Raw genomic sequence first — 18,406 nt, 5'->3', positions numbered from 1 at the left:
GACAAGGCTGACCTCAAACTCAGATTTGACTGCCTCTGTCTCCTGAGTGCTGGGATTAAAAGCGTGCGCCACCATCCGCCGCCACCACCAACCAGCCAGTTTTTGTTTTTTAAAAATATGTTTTATTCCTTGAACTCTGTAGTTTTAGGGATTTGATTTTAAGTCTGGTGGGTGCAAGAGGTTAAAGATAATTCACTTAGCAGGAAACTTATGTATGAATTGACAAATCACACACAGCAGAGGGTGGATATGATAAATCCATCGTCTTCTAAGCTAACTGGTATGTTTATAAGGAGGCCATAAACTATGCATGCAGATTCCCTTTACACCTGGTGTAGCTTTTACAGATAGGTCTTAAGCTGCTCATACTGACAATGGTGGTAATACTCTTGGGGCAAACAGTCGCTGTGATGTTCTGCACTGTTGAAAACCCACCAGTCTTCTATATTTGTTTTTGATAGTTGTTTCAGTCCCCCAGTGGACCAGAGGGGAGCAGAGAAGTGGACTTGAAGCTGGATCCCCTGCCATCAATCTGATAGGTGTAAAAGTGGAAGAGATGTATGAGGCCAAAGAATGGATTGAAGGATTGCTGACTTCTGACAACCGCTACATCATTGAAAATAGCCACATTCTCTACTTTGGGAAAAAAGAGCATGACACGCTGTCTCAGCTCCAGACAACCTTAAGCGTCACCATTTCAGAGACTGTCAGTCCAAGTAAGGCAACTCTGGAGGTTAGAGGTGACCAGGCTGAGCTCATTGAAACAGTTACGAGTATTGAATGTATGCTGTGTGAAGTTCAGGAAGAAGTGGCGAGAAGAAAGAAGAGAAGTCTTTGGGGCTTGTTAGGTGAGTAATTGCATACTAGGGCAAAAGCTCTTGCTGGGCATTGTGGCACACACCTTTCCCCCCAGCACCTTCGAGGTGAATCTGTGAGTTCCAGGCCAGCCAGGGCTATGTAGTCAGACTGTCTCAAATAAATAAATAAAAATTAAAAGAGGGGAAAAAAAAGAATTTCTTAAATTCAAGTAAATGTCCTCCTAAGTAAGGGATGAGGGAGGCCCAGTGTTTTGGGTGTTAACCATGTCTTTGTTAAGTCAGGGCAAAGCTCTCTGCAGACAGAGAAGATGGGACAGAAGCAGAAAGGAGAAAAACAGTGACCCCTTGGTCCCCCAAAGCCAGGTGTGATCCCAGCACGTGGGAGATGGAGGCCGGAGAATCAGGAGTTCAAAGGCTACCCTCAGTTATAGAGTGAATTGGAGGCCAACCTGGTCTACAGAAGATCCTGTCTCAAAACAAAAATGTCAGCTCTCCTAATTGTTGCTTCTGGTCATGAGTGTACTTGTGTATTTGTGGATAACAGCCTGAAAGAAGGAAAAAACAAGCCATTCATTCAGGTTCAGTGTTAGCTTATTCGCTTCTCATGATTGGGCGTGTAAATATTTTTATTTATTCTTGGGATTTTCATACCTGTATATTGTGTATTTTGATCATATTCACCCCTATTCCTCTTTTCCAGCTTCTCTTAGGCCTTCCCCACATTTCCCTTCCAGTTCCATCTCCTTTCTTTAAACCTGAGTCCAACTGCAGCCTTCATAGACCCATGAATCTAGTGCTGCCCAATGGAATGGAGCATGAGCAACCTATCAGGCTGCATCCCTGAAGAAAATGGACTCTTCCTCCTTAGAGCCATCCAATACCAATAGTTCCTTAGTTAGAGGTGGCAGTCCTTGAGAACCTCCCCGTACACGCTCAAATTTTGACTGGCTTGATCTTAGGCAGGTCTTGTGCAGGTGGCCACAGCTGCTGTGAGTTCATGTTTCCAACAGCTCTGTTATATCCAGATTTTTCTTTTTAAAGAAAGGGTCTCAAGTTGCCCAAGCTGGCCTTAAAGTCATTATGTACCTAAGGATGGCCTTGAACTCTGGATTCTCCTGCATCTGGCTTCTAAATGCTGAGATTCCAGGTCTCTGCCGCCATGCCTGACCTTGTTTTGTTATGGTTTGGTTTTGAGAGAAGGTCTCACACTGTAACTCAGGCTTTCAGGAAATTCACTGTGTATCCCAGGTGGGCTCTGAACTCAGGACAGTCCTCCTGCCTCAGCCTCCCAAGTACTGGGATTACAGATGTGAGCTACCACGCTCAGCTCCGGACATAACACTTTGATAAATTGTGTTTTGTCTTTCTACTGTCAGAGTTGTTTATTAATAAATAGAAGCACATACCATTGGATTTACTTGTGATGACATGGATTGCCTAAGAGGTAATTACACAGAAAGCCTAAAGTAAGACCTACTAGAGCCATGGAGGAAAAACAAAAACAAAAATATAAACAAAAAGTCAACATGCCCAGTTCAATGAAGCATTCAAGTGTGGATATATTCTACCTGATCACTTACCTTGAGTTTTGTTACATTTGTTACATTTATGGCATTTTGATCTCTAAAATTACTATTTTGAACTCTGTCCCCGACAGAGTTGGGGATTGGTATTGTGAGATATACCCAAGTACCTCTCAGTCAGTGTAATTAAACTCATTAGAGTTAACTGTGGGCATTTGGGCCTATAGAGATCTTATAGAGCCCTACAGCCAAGATACTGTCTCATTTAAAATCCCACTTTAATGGCTAGCAAGAAGGCTCAACACGTAGAGACACTTGCGATCCGACCCAAGTTCAATCCCTGGGATGCATGTGGTAAAAAAGAACCAACTTCCACAAGCTGTCTTCTCTACCCCTGGATACCAGCTAATACCCACATCCACACAAAGAAATAAATGTTATTTAAAAAAAAAAAATTAAGTGCCACTTTGAGTGAAGGCAAATCCTATAATCCTATAAGCTCAAACAAACAAACAAACAAAAACCCAAAGGTCAAAACACACCAACCCAACCAAACAGTAAAACCCAATCACATGTCATCCCGGAAGACAGGTTATTTCAATCATTTATTTACCTACTACATACTCCATTGTGCTAGATACTGCTGATGAACAAGGTGGACATTGTTCCTGCTTCAAGTCTAACTGAGGGTACTGAGAAGTGAGCAGGTGAATTATGACAGAGGAAGGTGGACATCCTCTGGGAGTACAAAGGACACCTTATGCCCACCTGGGAACCCAGGAAAAGGCTTCTTGAAGGAGATATGGAAAATGGAAAGCTGAATAAGTAGCAACTAAACATAGAAAGAAAGTCAAGAAATAAGAGTATAGCTGGGGGGGGGGGGTATAGCCAGGCAGTCGTGTTGCACTCCTTTAATCCCAGCACTTGGGAGGCAGAGGCCAGTGGGTCTCTGTAGGTGGATCTCTTTGAGGCTAGCCTAGTCTCCAGGACTTCCAGGGCTACACAGAGAAACCCTGTCTTGAAAAACAAAACAAAACAAAAAACCGAGTACAGGCTAATGTAACAGGCTGCAGAGGCATATGATGTGATTGCATTCACAAGGTACAGGCAGAGGAATTAGTTCAAGGTCATCCTCTGCTGTATGGGAGATTCCAGGCCAGGCTGGGTTACATGAGACCCCTTCTTTGGCTCAGCAGTTAAAAGCACTTGTTGCTTTTACAGAGGACCTGGGTTGAGTTTACAGTACCCACATGGCATCTCAAAACCACTGTAACTCCAGGTTCTGACTCCTCTTCTGACTTCTGCTGGCACCAGACACATACAGGCAAAACCATAGCATAAGAACTAAGATTATGTTTTTCACTTTGTTTTTTTTCCTTTGGTTTTGGTTTTTTTTTGAGGCATGGTTTCTCTGTGTAGTTTTGGTGCCTGTCCTGGAGCTCACTCTGTAGCCCAGGCTGGCCTCAAACTCACAAAGATCTGCCTGGCTCTGCCTCCCGAGTGCTGGGATCAAAGGCGTGCACCACCACTTCCCGGCCTTCACTTTGTTTTTGCTACAAAATGAATCTGGATATTTAAACTGACACCAGTGTTAGCTCAGGAGAACCATGATTAGCAGTATAGACTCATGGAAGTCTCATGTTCTCCTGAAAAATGGCATTTTTGATAGAAGACTACTTGCTTCACAGTAGCATTTTAGAGGTTCAAATGAATGTCCTCTTTTGGGTCAAAGTTTATGTATGTTATTAACAAAGAGTCATTTTTAAATTCTATTTTATGGATTTTTAACTATATGTCAGTTGAAAAAAATTTAAAGATGTATTTATTTATTTTATGTATATGGGTGCTCTATGACTTTATGCCAGAAGAGGGCATCAGATTCCACCATAGATGGCTGTGAGCCACCGTGTGGTTGCTGGGAATTGAACTCAGGACCTCTGGAAGAGCAGCCAGCTCTCTTTTAACTGCTGAGCCATCTGTCAGTTGATAATTTTTGTTTTTCTGTTTTTTGTTTTTGGTTTTGTTTTTTTCGAGACAGGGTTTCTCTGTGTAGTTTTGGTGCCTGTACTGGATTTGGCTCTGTAGACCAGGCTGGCCTCGAACTCACAGAGATCCGCCTGGCTCTGCTTCCCGAGTGCTGGGATTAAAGGTGTGCGCCACCACCGCCCGGTTGTCAGTTGATAATTTGAACAAAATTGGACTGAGGCAGAACTCCCTTTCATGCTGCTTTATCTTTTCTGACAATTACTTCTGACAGTAGAGGTTTGTGGATCTTTGGTCTCAGGGGCCCACCTCCTGTAGAGCCTGGTCTGAAGCAGGAGTTTGGTTAACGTGGAATTCAGGAGACCTGGATGCTAATGTCACACGTTATAAATGTGAGCCATTGGTCTCTTCCTTTGAAGTCTGGGGCTCTGGATTGCCTCTGCTATGTTTCTTGTCCCTCTTGTTTTCTTGGATTTATGACTTAGTCCTCTAGGGCGTTCCTGTGAATTTATCCCCTGCTTTGCATGGTTAAACTGAAGCCCATTTGACTAGGCACTGTGCTTCGGATTAGCATGCTTGTTCTGGAGTCAAACTGAAAATGAGATAAGGCGAGCCCCCAGCCTCCTTGTTTTTCGTTTCTCTACCTGTGTGTTCAGTCAAATCAAATCGAGAGCTTCCTTGGACAAAAACAGGTTCCCTATTGAATTCCAAATTGAAGGAGAGAGGGAAGAAGGGGGGCTGAGAGGAATAAGGGGAACAAAGGGAGGAGAACAGGAAAGGAGGGGAGGGGACCATAGAGTCTGCCGCTCTGAGTTCTGCTCTTGCTCATACCACGAATGACACATGTTCCCAGGACTTGGCCTTGTCTCCTTATAGGAAACACAAATGACAGCCAGGTTTATCACCCTAGATCTCTGCTTACCTTCTTGGTTGTATTGGGCAAGTTGCTTAACTCCTCTGAATTTCTACTTCCTTGTTTATAAAGCTGTGGTGATTATTTCAGTGGTGGTGTGATGAACATGAAGTAGAGAAGAGAATGGGCTCAAAAACTGAAGTGTTGTATGAATGTCCTATTGTTTCCCTTGCTTTTTTTTTTTTAAGGATTTATTTATTTATTACATATATAGTGTTCTGCCTGCATGTAATTCCTGCACACCAGAAGAGGGCACCAGATCTCATTATAGATGGTTGTGAGCCACCATGTCCTTGCTGGGAATTGAACTCAGGACCTCTGGAAGAGCAGCCAGTGCTCTTAACCTCTGAGTCATCTCTCCAGTCCATCCCACAATTTCTTGTTTAATTTTTTATGTGTATGGGTGCTTTGCATGCATGTCTATGTACCATGTGCTTGCAGTGCTCGTGGAGGCCAGATGAGGGTGTCACATCCTTTGGGACTTGAGTTACAGTTGTGAGCCACTCTGTGAGTGCTGGGAACCAGACCCAGGAACTCATGTCCTCCACAAGAACAAGTACTGCGGAGCCAGGTCTCCAGTGCCCCTTCATGCTTTCTTAATTCTTGTTTTTGAAACCTGGCTGAAGTACAAAATTTCCTATGAGTAACAACCATTTACCATAATTACAGCATTATTGTCGGGGGGGGGGGGGGGGGGGAGGGAAGTGTAATTAATGCTCCCCTTCCCATTTTCTTACATTTAAACTAACCCATTTCTGTTAATCTATATGTCGCCACATTTTCTGTGGCTTTACCTGTGTGCCATTACATGCTGTTCCATGGACGGTGGGCTGGTGTCTCCTGACTCAGCCTTCCAGCCTTCCCACAATTCTCCTTGTATCCCACCTATACTTCCTGCCTGGCTACTGGCCAATCAGCATTTTATTTATCAACCAATCAGAGCAACACATTCACAGCATACAGAGCGATATCCACAGCACCTTATAGTATTTTTTCCCTGTGTTCATGGAGCACTGAAACAAGGTTTTGTCTTTCTCATTTTTTAGAACAGTGGACCGATCAGCAAGGGAAGCTGGATGAAATGGAAGAATTAGACACATATCTTCATTACCCAGTACCTTTAACTCAGGAACTTCAGGACCGAAAGAGGCAGTTTGAGAAGTGTGGCCTGTGGGTTGTGAAGGTATGATTAATCACAGGAGGCTCTGGTTCACTTTGCTGTTAATTGGTTCTGTAGCCAACATAAAAATTCACCTGCCAAGGACTCTCAGCCAGCTGCTCAGTCACTTGGAGTCTGGAGTCAGACTGGGTGGGAATTCAGGCCTGAGGGTGTAGTTGGAATCAGGAGGTAGAAATGGTCTCAAGACATGCAGAGCCACAGATTCAAGATTTGTGAGCATCAGTGACCAGAACAGTGGAAAGTACCACAGCACTTAATCTGCTGTGTTATCACTGTTTATCTTCTTTTATCTCACAAACCATTAGCTTTCATGGGACACTACTATGTCTGTGGTGTTGGTCATTTCAGTACCAGTGACTGGCATATACTGATGACACAGTAGCAGGATATACATGCCTGGTATGTGTATGCTGTTGAAATAAAGAGGCTTCTCCCATTAAAACATCTCAGCAAGGCAAAACTTTACTTCTAATTAGCAGGGTGTGCTATTCAGAAAGCCGAAGAGCAAGCAGACTGGGTGGGGAGTTGGCCTGGTTATATTCTAACACCGGTGGTGACTGTGCTCTTTCCCCATTGACTGGGGTCTGACCCACAGTCTCTCCCAGTTGGCTAGCTGTAGAAGAAACCATGAAAAGGAAATGAAGGGGTATGGGGGGGGTGTCAGTGTCGAAATTACTTAAGCTCTGACAAGACTGTCTCGCCTTTGTAAATAAAAAGATTTATAGTGTGGGGGATTAAAACATTTTTGTAAAAGTCTTACTAGGTAGAAGAGAGAAAAAGATTTGAAGTTCTTCTCATAAAATACTGACAGAAAAGGCTGGGTGGTGGTGGCAGCGGCGGCCGCACATACCTTTAATCCTAGCACTTGGGAGGCAGGGGCAAGTGGATCTCTGTAAGTTTGAGGCCAGCATGGTCTACAGAGTGAGTTCCAGGATAGCCAGGACTATTTCACAGGGAAACCCTGTCTTGGGGAAAAAAAAAAGACTGACAGAAAAACCTACTATTTGATGTTTCAAACGTGGAGGTCAGAGAACCTTGGCGATTATCCTTCTTTAGGACACTCATCTTCCACAGATCATCTTGTTTTTTGAGGTAAGGCCTGTGGTGGTTTGAATGAGAGTGGCCCCCATAGGCCCATATGTTTGAATGATTAGGCCCATTAGTGGAACTGTTTTGGAAGAGTTAGAAGGCGGGGCCTTACTGGAGGGGGTGGGTCATTGGGGGGTGGGCTTTGAGGTTTCAAATCCCATGCCAGGCTGAGTGTCTCATTCTCTCTGCCCTTTGCCTATGGATTGGGACGAAGAGCTCTCAGGTACTGCTCTAGCACATGCCTGTCTGCTTTCTGCCATGATGATCATGGACTAACCCTCTAAAACTGTAAGCAAGCCCCCAGTCAAATGCTTTCTTTTAGAGCTGGGCGGTGGTGGCGCACGCCTTTAATCCCAGCACTCGGGAGGCAGAGCCAGCCAATCTCTGTGAGTTCGAGGCCAGCCTGGGCTACTAAGTGAGTTCCAGGAAAGGCACAAAGCTACATAGAGAAACTCTGTCTCGAAAAACAAAACAAAAAATGCTTTCTTTTATAAGAGTTGCCTTGGTCATTGTGTCTCTTCACAGCAATAGAATAATAACTAAACAGCGTCTCTCACTTTTACTTGGAACTTACTAATTGGGCAAGGCTGACTAACTAGTGAGCTCCAGGGACCTGTTCCCTCTCCCATGCTGGGTTTACAAGTTCATGGAACAATGCTTGTCTTTTTAAAATGTAGATTTTTGAGGATGGAACTCAGGTCCTCATGCTTTCAAAGGCACTTGACCAACTAAGCCATCTCCCAAGCCTGTGAATTTTCTTTTTGTTACTTTTTTTTGAGATAGAGTCTCGTGTAGCCCAGGCTAGTTGCATAGTTGCTATGTGGCTGAGATTGTCCTTGATCTCTTTCTGATCTTCCTGATTCCACTTCTGGGACCATAGGTATACAACTGACTTTATTAAATGCACTTATTGAAAAAGGGGGTAGGTTTTGAAAGAGAGAAGCCAAATTAGGAGAGAATTGAAAAGCAAAATGCATGTATTCCATGCACATAGCACATGTAGTTTCCAAGTACAATTTAAGTAGCCATTTTTCAGACCAATTCACTTCTTTTTTTTTTCCTTTGCTTGTAGGTGGGGAAGATAGACAATGATGTGCTCATGGCTGCCTTCCAAGAGAAGAAGAAAAGGATGGAAGGGAGAACGCCGAGGGGACCCGGGAGCCAAAGGTTGTTTCAGCAGGTGCCATATCAGTTCTGCAAAGTGGTGTGCAGAGTCGGCTTCCACAGACTGTACTCAACACCTCATGGTAGGTATGGGCCTCATCCTCAGGCTGGTAACTAAGACAGGGTCTCTCACTCTTTCTTGGAACTCACTGACTTGGTTAGGCTGGCTAGCTATTGAGCCCCAGGGACCTGCTCCCTCCCCATTGCTAGGATTACAAGCTCATGACACAATCCTCAGAAATACTTACTTGGGCAGAGTGAGCAGACATCCGTGTATGGCTATGGGGAGGGACCCTTTGGCACTAGCCTTTAGGTATTTTGTATTTTTTTCGGTGGGTATTACTTTGATGCAAGTGTGAACAGCAGGAGCTCTGGTTCAGGTTTTAATCTCCTTCTTGTTTCTGTGTTCTGGCTGCAGAGAGTGGGAGTGTCCCTGCTTTGCCCTTTTCATCTTAACAGAATTATCAATACCAACCCCCCATTCCTTAGTTAGAAGCACATTTACTTAAATTTAAGAAACTGGTGTTTTGTACCTGCCCCTGGGTGTTTTGTTTGTTTGTTTGTTTTTTTTTTTTTGGTTTTTCGAGACAGAGTTTCTCTGTGTAGCTTTGCGCCTTTCCTGGAACTCGCTTTGGAGACCAGGCTGGCCTCGAACTCACAGAGATCCGCCTGGCTCTGCCTCCCGAGTGCTGGGATTAAAGGCGTGCGCCACCACCACCCGACCTTGTTTGTTTTTTTAAAGACAGAGTTTATGTAGTCCTGGCTGGCTGTAACTCATAGAGATCTGCCTGCCTCTGCCTTCCCTCCCTAGTAACTGGGATTAAAGGCCTGTACCTCCATCCCTAGCCCTTTCATCTCTATTTCCTGTGAATGAATCAGGTATAGTCTTGCAGGTGAAGTGCTCCCCTTTCTCATTAGCTAATGGTATGAAAAGGATTGGGAAAAGTGTAGTGATAACTTCCATTTTGAAAGAGGAGAGGGAAAACAGAACAATTACTTACCATGTGCTGCTGGACAGGAATACATGGTGCACACACATTCATGTAGGCAAAACCACTCACACATAAAATAAAAATGAATAAATCTAATTTTTTTTTAAAAGTCCAGCAAGCAGGGCTGGAGATGGCTCCGAAGTTAAAAGCACTTGTTCTTCCACAGGGCCAGGGTTTGATTCCCAGCACCCACCTGGTGACTCATAACCATCTGTAACTCCAGTCCCAGGGGGATCCAGTGCCTCTTCTGGCTTCTATGGGCACTGCATGCACATGGTGCACAAACATACACTCACACAGACACATAGAAGATAAATGAAATTTACACACACAAGCACACAAAATTAAAAAATTCAGCAGGTAAGAGAAGTAATTTGAGGTCAAGTTCATGTCTTCATAATGCCACAAGGAGACACAGGATCCCTTTTGCAGGATCTTGGTTACATCACTAAAACAATTTTAAAACAAATGGACTCGGCAGGGAACTCAAAGACTATTTTATTGGAGTGAGAAGAAATAATCGGGCAAGCAAGCAAGTTGGAAGTCTGTGTGTTGGCCTGGAGGAGGGAAGTGGAAACAGAAGGAAGACTATCCTTGCTGAGCTGCAAGTCAAGACAGCAGGCAGGCTCAGCAGTGGGAGTCTGTGGCTTCATGGGGCGAGGTGAGCTTCAGAGAGAGTGAGGTGTTCCAGTATCAGGGCAGACAGGCTTAGGATTTTGGTCAGGAAATAAAAGGGGGGGTAAGCTGGGGAGGGGGAAGGTTACAGTGTCTGGGTCAGAACTAGTTACATCTCTTTCTTACTATTTTGGTTCTCCCAGCTGGAAGAAAGAACTTTCAAACTGAGAAAACTGCTCTAAGAACATCATGCTTTATTTTCCTGTTGTTTATGGTTTAAAATCAAAACCGAAGAAATGTTCTTCGTCCTTCAGGTTCTTAGCCTTTTGTTGAAAAAAAAAAAAAAAAGAACAACTTCTCAGAAAACTAAACTATGGAAGCTAAAATTTTATGGTTTTCTTATGAATTAAAAATATATATACATATATGAATATATATGGGTATATATTTTTATATGTGTATATATACATATTAAGAGGCTTTGTTCTAAGTGCTTTATCTCTTTTGTCCTTGAGATAATATTCAAAATGAAACTCTTGCAAACAAAAATGTATCTATTTTTAGTCTCAGACCATTAGTATTTTGGAACATAGATTATTTTGGCACTGTATCTTCAGTGTTTACCATGCAGGAGATTGTTTTGTGATGTTTTGAAAACAGAAATACTACCATAGCCATTTATCACTGCACTGTTAAGTGTGGCAGCCTCTAACCATCCATGACTATTGAACATGAGATGTGGCTAATCTGAATTGAGATGTACTGTAAAGGTAAATAAAATAGATACTGGATTTCGAAACCTACAATAAATGTAAAATACCTCCCTAGTGAATTTTTAAAAGTATACAACTTTTTAAAAGTTGATTTTATGTGTAGTAGTGTTTTGCCTGCCCAGGTACATGTGCACCACGCTGTGTGTGTGGCTGGTACCTGTTGAGGTCAGAAGAGAGGTTGAATTCCCTGGAACTGGAGACACAGATGGTTGTGAGCCACCATATGGGCTCTGGGAACTTGTCTTAGTTAGGGTTTTTACTGCTGTGAAGAGACACCATGACCACAGCAACTGTTATAAAGGAAAACATTTAACTGGGGCTAGCTTACAGTTTCAGAGGTTTAGTCTATTATCACCATGGTGGGACATGGTGGCATGCAGGCAGACATGGTGCTGGAGAAGGAGCTAAAAGTTCTATATCATGGTCTGCGGGCAGCAGGAGACTGTGTGCCACCCTGGGTGTAGCTTGAACATATATGACCTTAAAGCCCACCTTCATAGTGACATACTTCCTTAACAAAGACATATCTAATAGTGCCACTCTCCCTGGGTGAAGCATTTGAACACAGGAGTCCATGGGGACCACTCCTATTCAAACCACCACAGAACTTGGGTGCTCTGAAAAACAAGTGCTCATGACCACTGTGCCATCTCTCCAGCCCACACCCTAGTGAATTACACAGTTAACTCAATACTGAAGTGACACTTTTACTCTAATTTGATTTCATCTTTTTCTTTTTCTTTCTTTTTTTTAAATGTGGCTTCTAGAAAACTTAAAGGGGCATATGTGGCTTGTATTGAATTTCTACTTCCCAGTGCTGCTCTAGAGTGTAAGTCAGTGTTTGGTTCAGTATAGAAGGGACAGGAATAGAATAGAAGAAAGGGATAGCTTCAGAGAAGTTATATTGTGTTCCCCTCTCCATGAGGTTATTTGTTTTCAGTGCTGAGGAGTGAGCCACGGCTTTGTGGTGCTAATACATGTCACTAAGCTACATTAAATATCTCTACAGTAAAGGGCTACTGAACGCTTTGCCTCTTAGAGGTTCGTTTGCTTGGTTTCATTTCTGTTTTGCTATTTGAGATGAGGTCTTCCCGTATAGTCTCAGTTTGCCTTGACCTCTGAATCCTCCCACATCAGCCTCCTGAGTGCCAGGATTACAGACATGTACCACCATGCCTGGCTCTTGAGTGTTGTTAATATCCCGGAATCTATAATAGAATAGGTGTTACACCAGAACGGAGACTATTCATCTCTAGTAGTGGGAATGAAGCATCACCTTCTACTGTCATAGTCTCCAGACTGCCTGATGGGTGGAAGTGTCCTGGTCAGCACAAATCTAGTTCAGGACGATGGAGTTGACTTAGTGGAGCACTGTGCCAGGCCACAGTCAGAGACCAGGACACCTTGTGAGGGGTGATGTCAGGACTATGTTCTCCTAAACCAAGGGTGCGCTTCTCGAATAAGAAGCAAGCATATTTACATTTGCTTTTCTTATGTCTGTGACTCTGCCTTCTCACCTGCTCCCCTTTCGTTTTGATGCTTTTTCCGTGCTGTGTATGTAACACAGGCTGGCCTCAGACTCAGGATCCTCCTGTCCTAATGCTGCCTGTTCTTACTGGACGATATTTAAAATCTGTTTTCTCAAAAGCTGTAGATATAGACCTATTTGTAGTTTGTGTAGCCAGCCAGTGTTTTAAGAACAGATTTCTTTATTGCTATTAATTGTCTGGTTAATAATGACTTGAATCATAATGTGTCTGAATCTTAGATTTTTTTTATGCTTTAAATAAAATTATCCAAATTACAGATTAATTGAATCTAATCAATGCGAAATTGCTTTGAAAGCTAGTGACTTATCTGTAAATTTTAATGATGTATTCTAGTATGTAAAACTATTGTTGAAGGTATCAGTGATATTGTCTCAGGGGAGGAACTTAGGGTGGAGGTAATTATGTGAAGGTCTAGAGAGAAAATACTGTTAGCACCCAAATAGACATCATCTACTAGAACATATTTTTTTTTTCTCTTCCAGACCCAGTTTATGGAACCGGCATACATTTCACCAAGAGCCTCAAAAAACTAGCAGACAAGGTCAAGAAAACCTCAAGCACAGACAGGCTAATCTATGTGTTTGAGGCGGAAGTGCTCACAGGCTCCTATTGTCAGGGTAGTAGCTTAAGTATTACCCCACCGCCATTGAGTCCTGGGTCCTTAGATGCTCATGACAGCGTGGTTGACAGTGTTTCCAACCCTGAGACCATTGTTGTTTTTAGTGGCGTACAGGCGATGCCTCAGTATTTGTGGATTTGTACACAGGATAGGTCACTGTCACAGCATCAGATGTGGGGACAGGACTACTCATCGGGACTAGAGATGGTCTCTTCACTGCAGTCTTGGCGGGAGGTCTCATATGGCAGCCCTGTTTAGTCTCTGTCGTTTTAACAACCAGCAGGATTTGGGTGAATTGACAAAACAATGATGTCAGTGACTTAGAGAGTGGCTTGAACATAACAAATGAACTGTTCTGAATGACTGGGTTACCGTAGGCACCAACCACATACTAGCATCTTAATGCCTTCTTCACCTCTGGGCTTGGGGTGGACAGATGCCAACTAAATTGTTCCTGACTGTCTCTTCCCTCCTTGACATCCTTCATCTCCTTTCTTATAGGTAACAGCAAGAATATTTTACATATAACAAAGACATTTTTTTTCTAGTAAGTAATCAAGCCTGTTATTTTCTAAAATGATGATAGTATAAAATAGGACAATGGAATGATTTTAGATTTTCTATATAATTTTGTAAAGTGCTTTGGATATTCAAATAAATCACTTTTGTCTGAGTAACTGGCTCTGAGTAGTTATGTGAGAGATGAAATAATGTGAACTGGGAAGACATCAAAAGATTGATACTCAGTTTGGATTCAGTGATACCAAACAATGCCACTCAGTGCTGGGTGTGGCTGTGCACACCTTTGGTCCTAGCACTTAGGAGGCAGAGGCAGAAGAGATCTGAGTTCAAGGCCAGCCTGGTTTGCAGAGTGAGTTCCACGACAGCCAAGGCTACACAGAGAAACTTTGTCTGGAAAAACAAAACACCCACCCTCTCGCCTCAAAAAAAAAAAAAAAAAAAAATTCCCCCCCAAAACCAACCCAAACAAACAAAAATCCAATGTCATTCGTCCACCATGTGGCTTAAGTAGTAACTCACCGAGCATTTACTGGTCACTACAAGATCCTTAGTCACTTTGTAGATGCTAAACAAGACAAATATCTTGAAAACCTTTTGTCCTGAATAATCAGAAAGGCAGATATGGACATGTCTTTAGCTGTAACTAAAGGAGGATAACAGTCTTTGGAAAAATTAAAGTGAGAGCAGGACAAGGGAATCAAGACTGGGAGGAAGCTTCCAAGAGACAGTGATAAGATGGTAAAGTGGGGACAGAGCTGGAAGTGTGTTTTAGGCAGAGTATAGCTCTTTTCATGACTGTCCACCTCCACTGGGCCCAAACTTAGCTTTATGGTACTATTTGTAATAGGCTAATCTCACCATCTATGTATTGCCTACTTCCAAGATCCTATTTATCTGTACTTCTAAACTTCTGACCTCTTGCTCTTCAATCTTCAACATCCCACAAGAACACTCCCTTCTGGTCTGTCTTTAAACTGTATTCTCCTGGAAAGAAACACGCTTCTTCTATCACATGGTCCTGTCGTGGATTCTGGGCAAGAACATCTCTGCTTTAGACTACTGGCTTGAAAGGTTATTTATCTTGATCCCTTGTTTGAGGCACAAGGGTTCCTTTTATGGTTTCGTTCTGCCACAGCTGGGTCCATCAACATAAGATAAGGAGTCCACAGGCCAAGAGAAAGGACCATGTAGAGACTGCAATACTCACTCCTAAGGCAACCATTAGGTATCTGGAAACCTCAAATTCCCTACTTGGGGAGTTCTGAGTCCATTTGCAGAACACATTTGAGTCTCTTGGCTCTCCCCCAAAGAGACTATGTTGCATTTAGGTTAGTGGTAAAGTGCTTGCCTAGCCTATGTGAGGCTGTAGGTTCACTCTCTAGTATATACACAGTTAAAAAAAAAAAAGTGGGTGAGGCTGTTGGTGAGATGGTTCAGTAGGCAAAGTCACTTGCTGCCAAGTCAGATGACCCGAGTTCAAAGCCTGGGATTCATATGGTTCAAGGAGACAGCTTACTCCTGCAAGTTGTCCTCTGACCTCCACACAGAACCTCTTTCCAATATAAATAAATGTAATAGTAATAAAAAAAATAGCCAAAGGGTGACCATTGTTAGGACAATGGGGCCTGAGTGTGTTGACTGACTGAGGTATCCACATCCACGTGTGTGAGGCCTGTGGTACCAAGCATGGTGTGAGCAGACAGATTATCTGTGAAGAAGCCCTGTGGAACACAGAAGGGGTGGGCTGACTGAGCTGCTCAGTGTTACTGCAGTGAAGCACAGGGGTAAGACTAACATTTTGGAAACAGGATTAGTTCTACACTTGTAAAAACGTTTCCAGAAAAAGGCAAGCAAGTTCAAAAGAACTTCCTGAATTTCTTTGCTCAAACTGTAAACTTAAAATTTAACTCCACTTTTGCAACTTCAGATAACATCTGTGCTTAACAATTTTCTTTGTGGAAAGAGGTTTTACATATGCTAGGTATTATTGTTGTTACTCTTTTTTGGTCCAGGAACTGAACCTATGGCCTTAGGCATGCTAGGTGAGCACTCTACCACTGAGCTATTTCCTAGCTCTAGAAAAGATGTTTAACTTCTGGTGACATACAACATGTGTCAGAATGCTTTTTAAAGTGGTGGGTATGTGAGATACAGAGTATGCATGGTTAATTTGTACATGTAAAGGATCTGATTGACAGGCTGTACACACAAGGTAGATAGCCAATTTTGGAGAAGTGAAAACTGTAGTGGGTAGCTATTCCAGCTTTGACCTGGAAATACTACCCCCACTGAGGCTTTGGTAACTGTCACGCCTAGAAGGCGGAGCCGAGAGAGTAGCCTGAAGACCAGAGATCCGGATGTGCCGGCTCTCGTTTCCTGGATCCTGGATGCTGGAGGTAGACCGAGAAGAGTTCTCCAGAGAACACCGCCGGACTGTGCTACACCTTTCCCAGACCCTGTAACCTATCCCTTTATTTGTAAGTTACCGAACAAAATAAACTTCCCTTTCTTTTTTTTTTTTTAAAGATTTATTTATTTATTATGTATATGGTATTCTGCCTGCATATATACCCACATGCCCAAAGAGGGTGCCAGATCTCACTAAAGATGGTTGTGAGCCACCATGTGGTTGCTGGGAATTGAACTCAGCAGTCAGTGCTCTTAACCTCTGAGCCATCTCTCTAGCCCTAAACCTCCCTTTTAACTACGTGGAATTGCCTTAATATTTCAACCAATAGAAAACCAGCTTTTTTTTTAATTTTAAAGATTTATTTATTTATTTATTTATTTATTTATTTATTTATTTATTTATTTATTTATTTATTTATTATGTATAGTGTTCTGCCTGCATGTATGCCTGCACATCAGAAGAGGGCACCAGATCTCATTACAGATGGTTGTGAGCCATCATGTGGTTGCTGGGAATTAAACTCAGGACCTCTGGAAGGGCAGCTAGTGATCTTAACCTCTGAGCCATCTCTCCAGCCCCAAAAACCAATTCTTTTGTGTGTTTATTTGCAGAAAGAGTTTGCATGAAGCCCTGGGCTTGATTCTCCAGCACCACTGAATAAAGTCAGGTGTGAAAGAGAGAATATAGAATAATATATCCTATAAAGCTTAAACATGCAATGAAGAATTAAAACAAATTCCTGAAGCAAAGGGATATAAGCATTATCAGATCTTGTCACGTTTTTGGTAAGTTACTTAATGGTCCTTCCACTTATTACTAGCTGCCATTTTTAACCAGTCCTGCTGCCATTCTGCTTTTAGTAACAGGATATATGTAACAGAAAAGAAATATGCTAGACTGTATAATTCCAAGGAAATATCTACTTTTTATATCTATACTTGTATTGTTTTTATTTCTATACCTGTTAGATTGGCAGTCGTTTTTTCCAGCTTCAACTTGCAGAGGCTTTTGTTTTGAGACAGGGTCTCACTCTGTAGGTCCGAGATCTTCTTGCCTCTGCCTCCCAGAGTGCTAGGATTAAAGACATGTGCCTCCATGCCCAAGTATGTGCATGAGTGTGGGCAACCTCAGATGTGGTTCCTCCGCAGCAGCTGTCCACCTTGGTTTTCTTTTCTCTTTTTCTTTTTGGAGACAAGGTTTCTCACTGGGTCCTGGGGCATGCTGATTAGGCCAGGTTGGCTGACCAGCAAGCCCCAGGGATTCACCTGTCTCTGCCTCCCCAGAGCTGGGATTCAAAGCCTGTATCAACACACCTGGCCTTTTGCTTGGATGCTAGGGATTGAACTGAGGTTCTCAGACTCTAGTGGCCAGTACTTTACTGACTGAGGTCTCTTCCCACTCTCAACCTGCAGTCTTTTATTTGTTTGTTTTAAAAATTGTAGCTGGGTGGTGGTGGCGTATGGCTTTGATTCCACCACTTGGGAGGCAGAGGCAGGCCGATCTCTGTGAGTTTGAGGATAGCTAAGGCTATGGGGCAAGTTCCAGGACAGCCAAAGCTACACAGAGAAACCCTGTCTCAAAAAACAAAACAAATCAACAACAACAAATTTATCAATAATTATCTGGTCAGTTGGGTTTAAACTTTCATGAAACCACGAGAAAAATATGAGAATAATTAAAGTAGTAACAAATATATAAAATGAAAATAAACAGTTTACAAAGAGATGAAAATAGCTGAAAGATAAGTGCCTATAAACTTATGTTTCAAATGTTAGCAAGCATGCATAGAAAATGGAATCCTATATATTGTTTGTAGACTATAACTTGTTGAAATTACCCAGTAATACCCAGTGTATTAGTTTAGTTTGCTATGGCTGTGTAATAAATTACCACAAACCTAGTGGGTTAACATCCATTTACTATTTTGGAGTTCCTTTTGGCCAGGAGGGTGTTCACAGCTTACCTGGATCCTCTCTGCTCAGGGCTATCAAAGTGGCATGCTCCTGCCATATGAAGGCTTGAGTCAGGTAGAGTCTGCTTTCAAGCTCACTCAGGCTGTTAGCAGAATTCACTTCCTGTGATTGCAGGCTCTAGACTTTTTGTTTGTTTTTCCAGACAGCATTTCTCTGTGTAGCTTTGTAACCTGTCCTGGAACTCCCTCTGTAGACCACGCTGGCCTTAAACTCACAGAGATCCATCTGCCTCTGCTTGGGATTAAAGGTATGCACCACCACTTCCTGGCTGGCTCTAGAGTC

At 42.8% G+C, this 18,406-nt stretch overlaps 1 protein-coding gene across 1 annotated transcript in view; it reads left to right on the top strand.

Annotated features, from left to right (window-relative positions):
• Parp9 (poly(ADP-ribose) polymerase family member 9) overlaps positions 1-13,892 on the top strand; it is a 39,785-nt gene extending 25,893 nt beyond the window's left edge. Inside the window, exons 8-11 of the mRNA XM_059277566.1 lie at positions 462-848; positions 6,284-6,420; positions 8,579-8,753; positions 13,083-13,892. Of these exons, the coding sequence (XP_059133549.1) occupies positions 462-848; positions 6,284-6,420; positions 8,579-8,753; positions 13,083-13,477 (1,094 nt within the window). The 3' untranslated portion in view covers positions 13,478-13,892. The remainder of the gene's footprint in view (positions 1-461; positions 849-6,283; positions 6,421-8,578; positions 8,754-13,082) is intronic.
• Positions 13,893-18,406: the final 4,514 nt, after the last annotated feature.

Source organism: Peromyscus eremicus, chromosome 12, assembly GCF_949786415.1.
Source record: "Peromyscus eremicus chromosome 12, PerEre_H2_v1, whole genome shotgun sequence".
Lineage (NCBI taxonomy): Eukaryota > Metazoa > Chordata > Mammalia > Rodentia > Cricetidae > Peromyscus > Peromyscus eremicus.
This window is presented reverse-complemented; position numbering and strand designations above follow the sequence as displayed.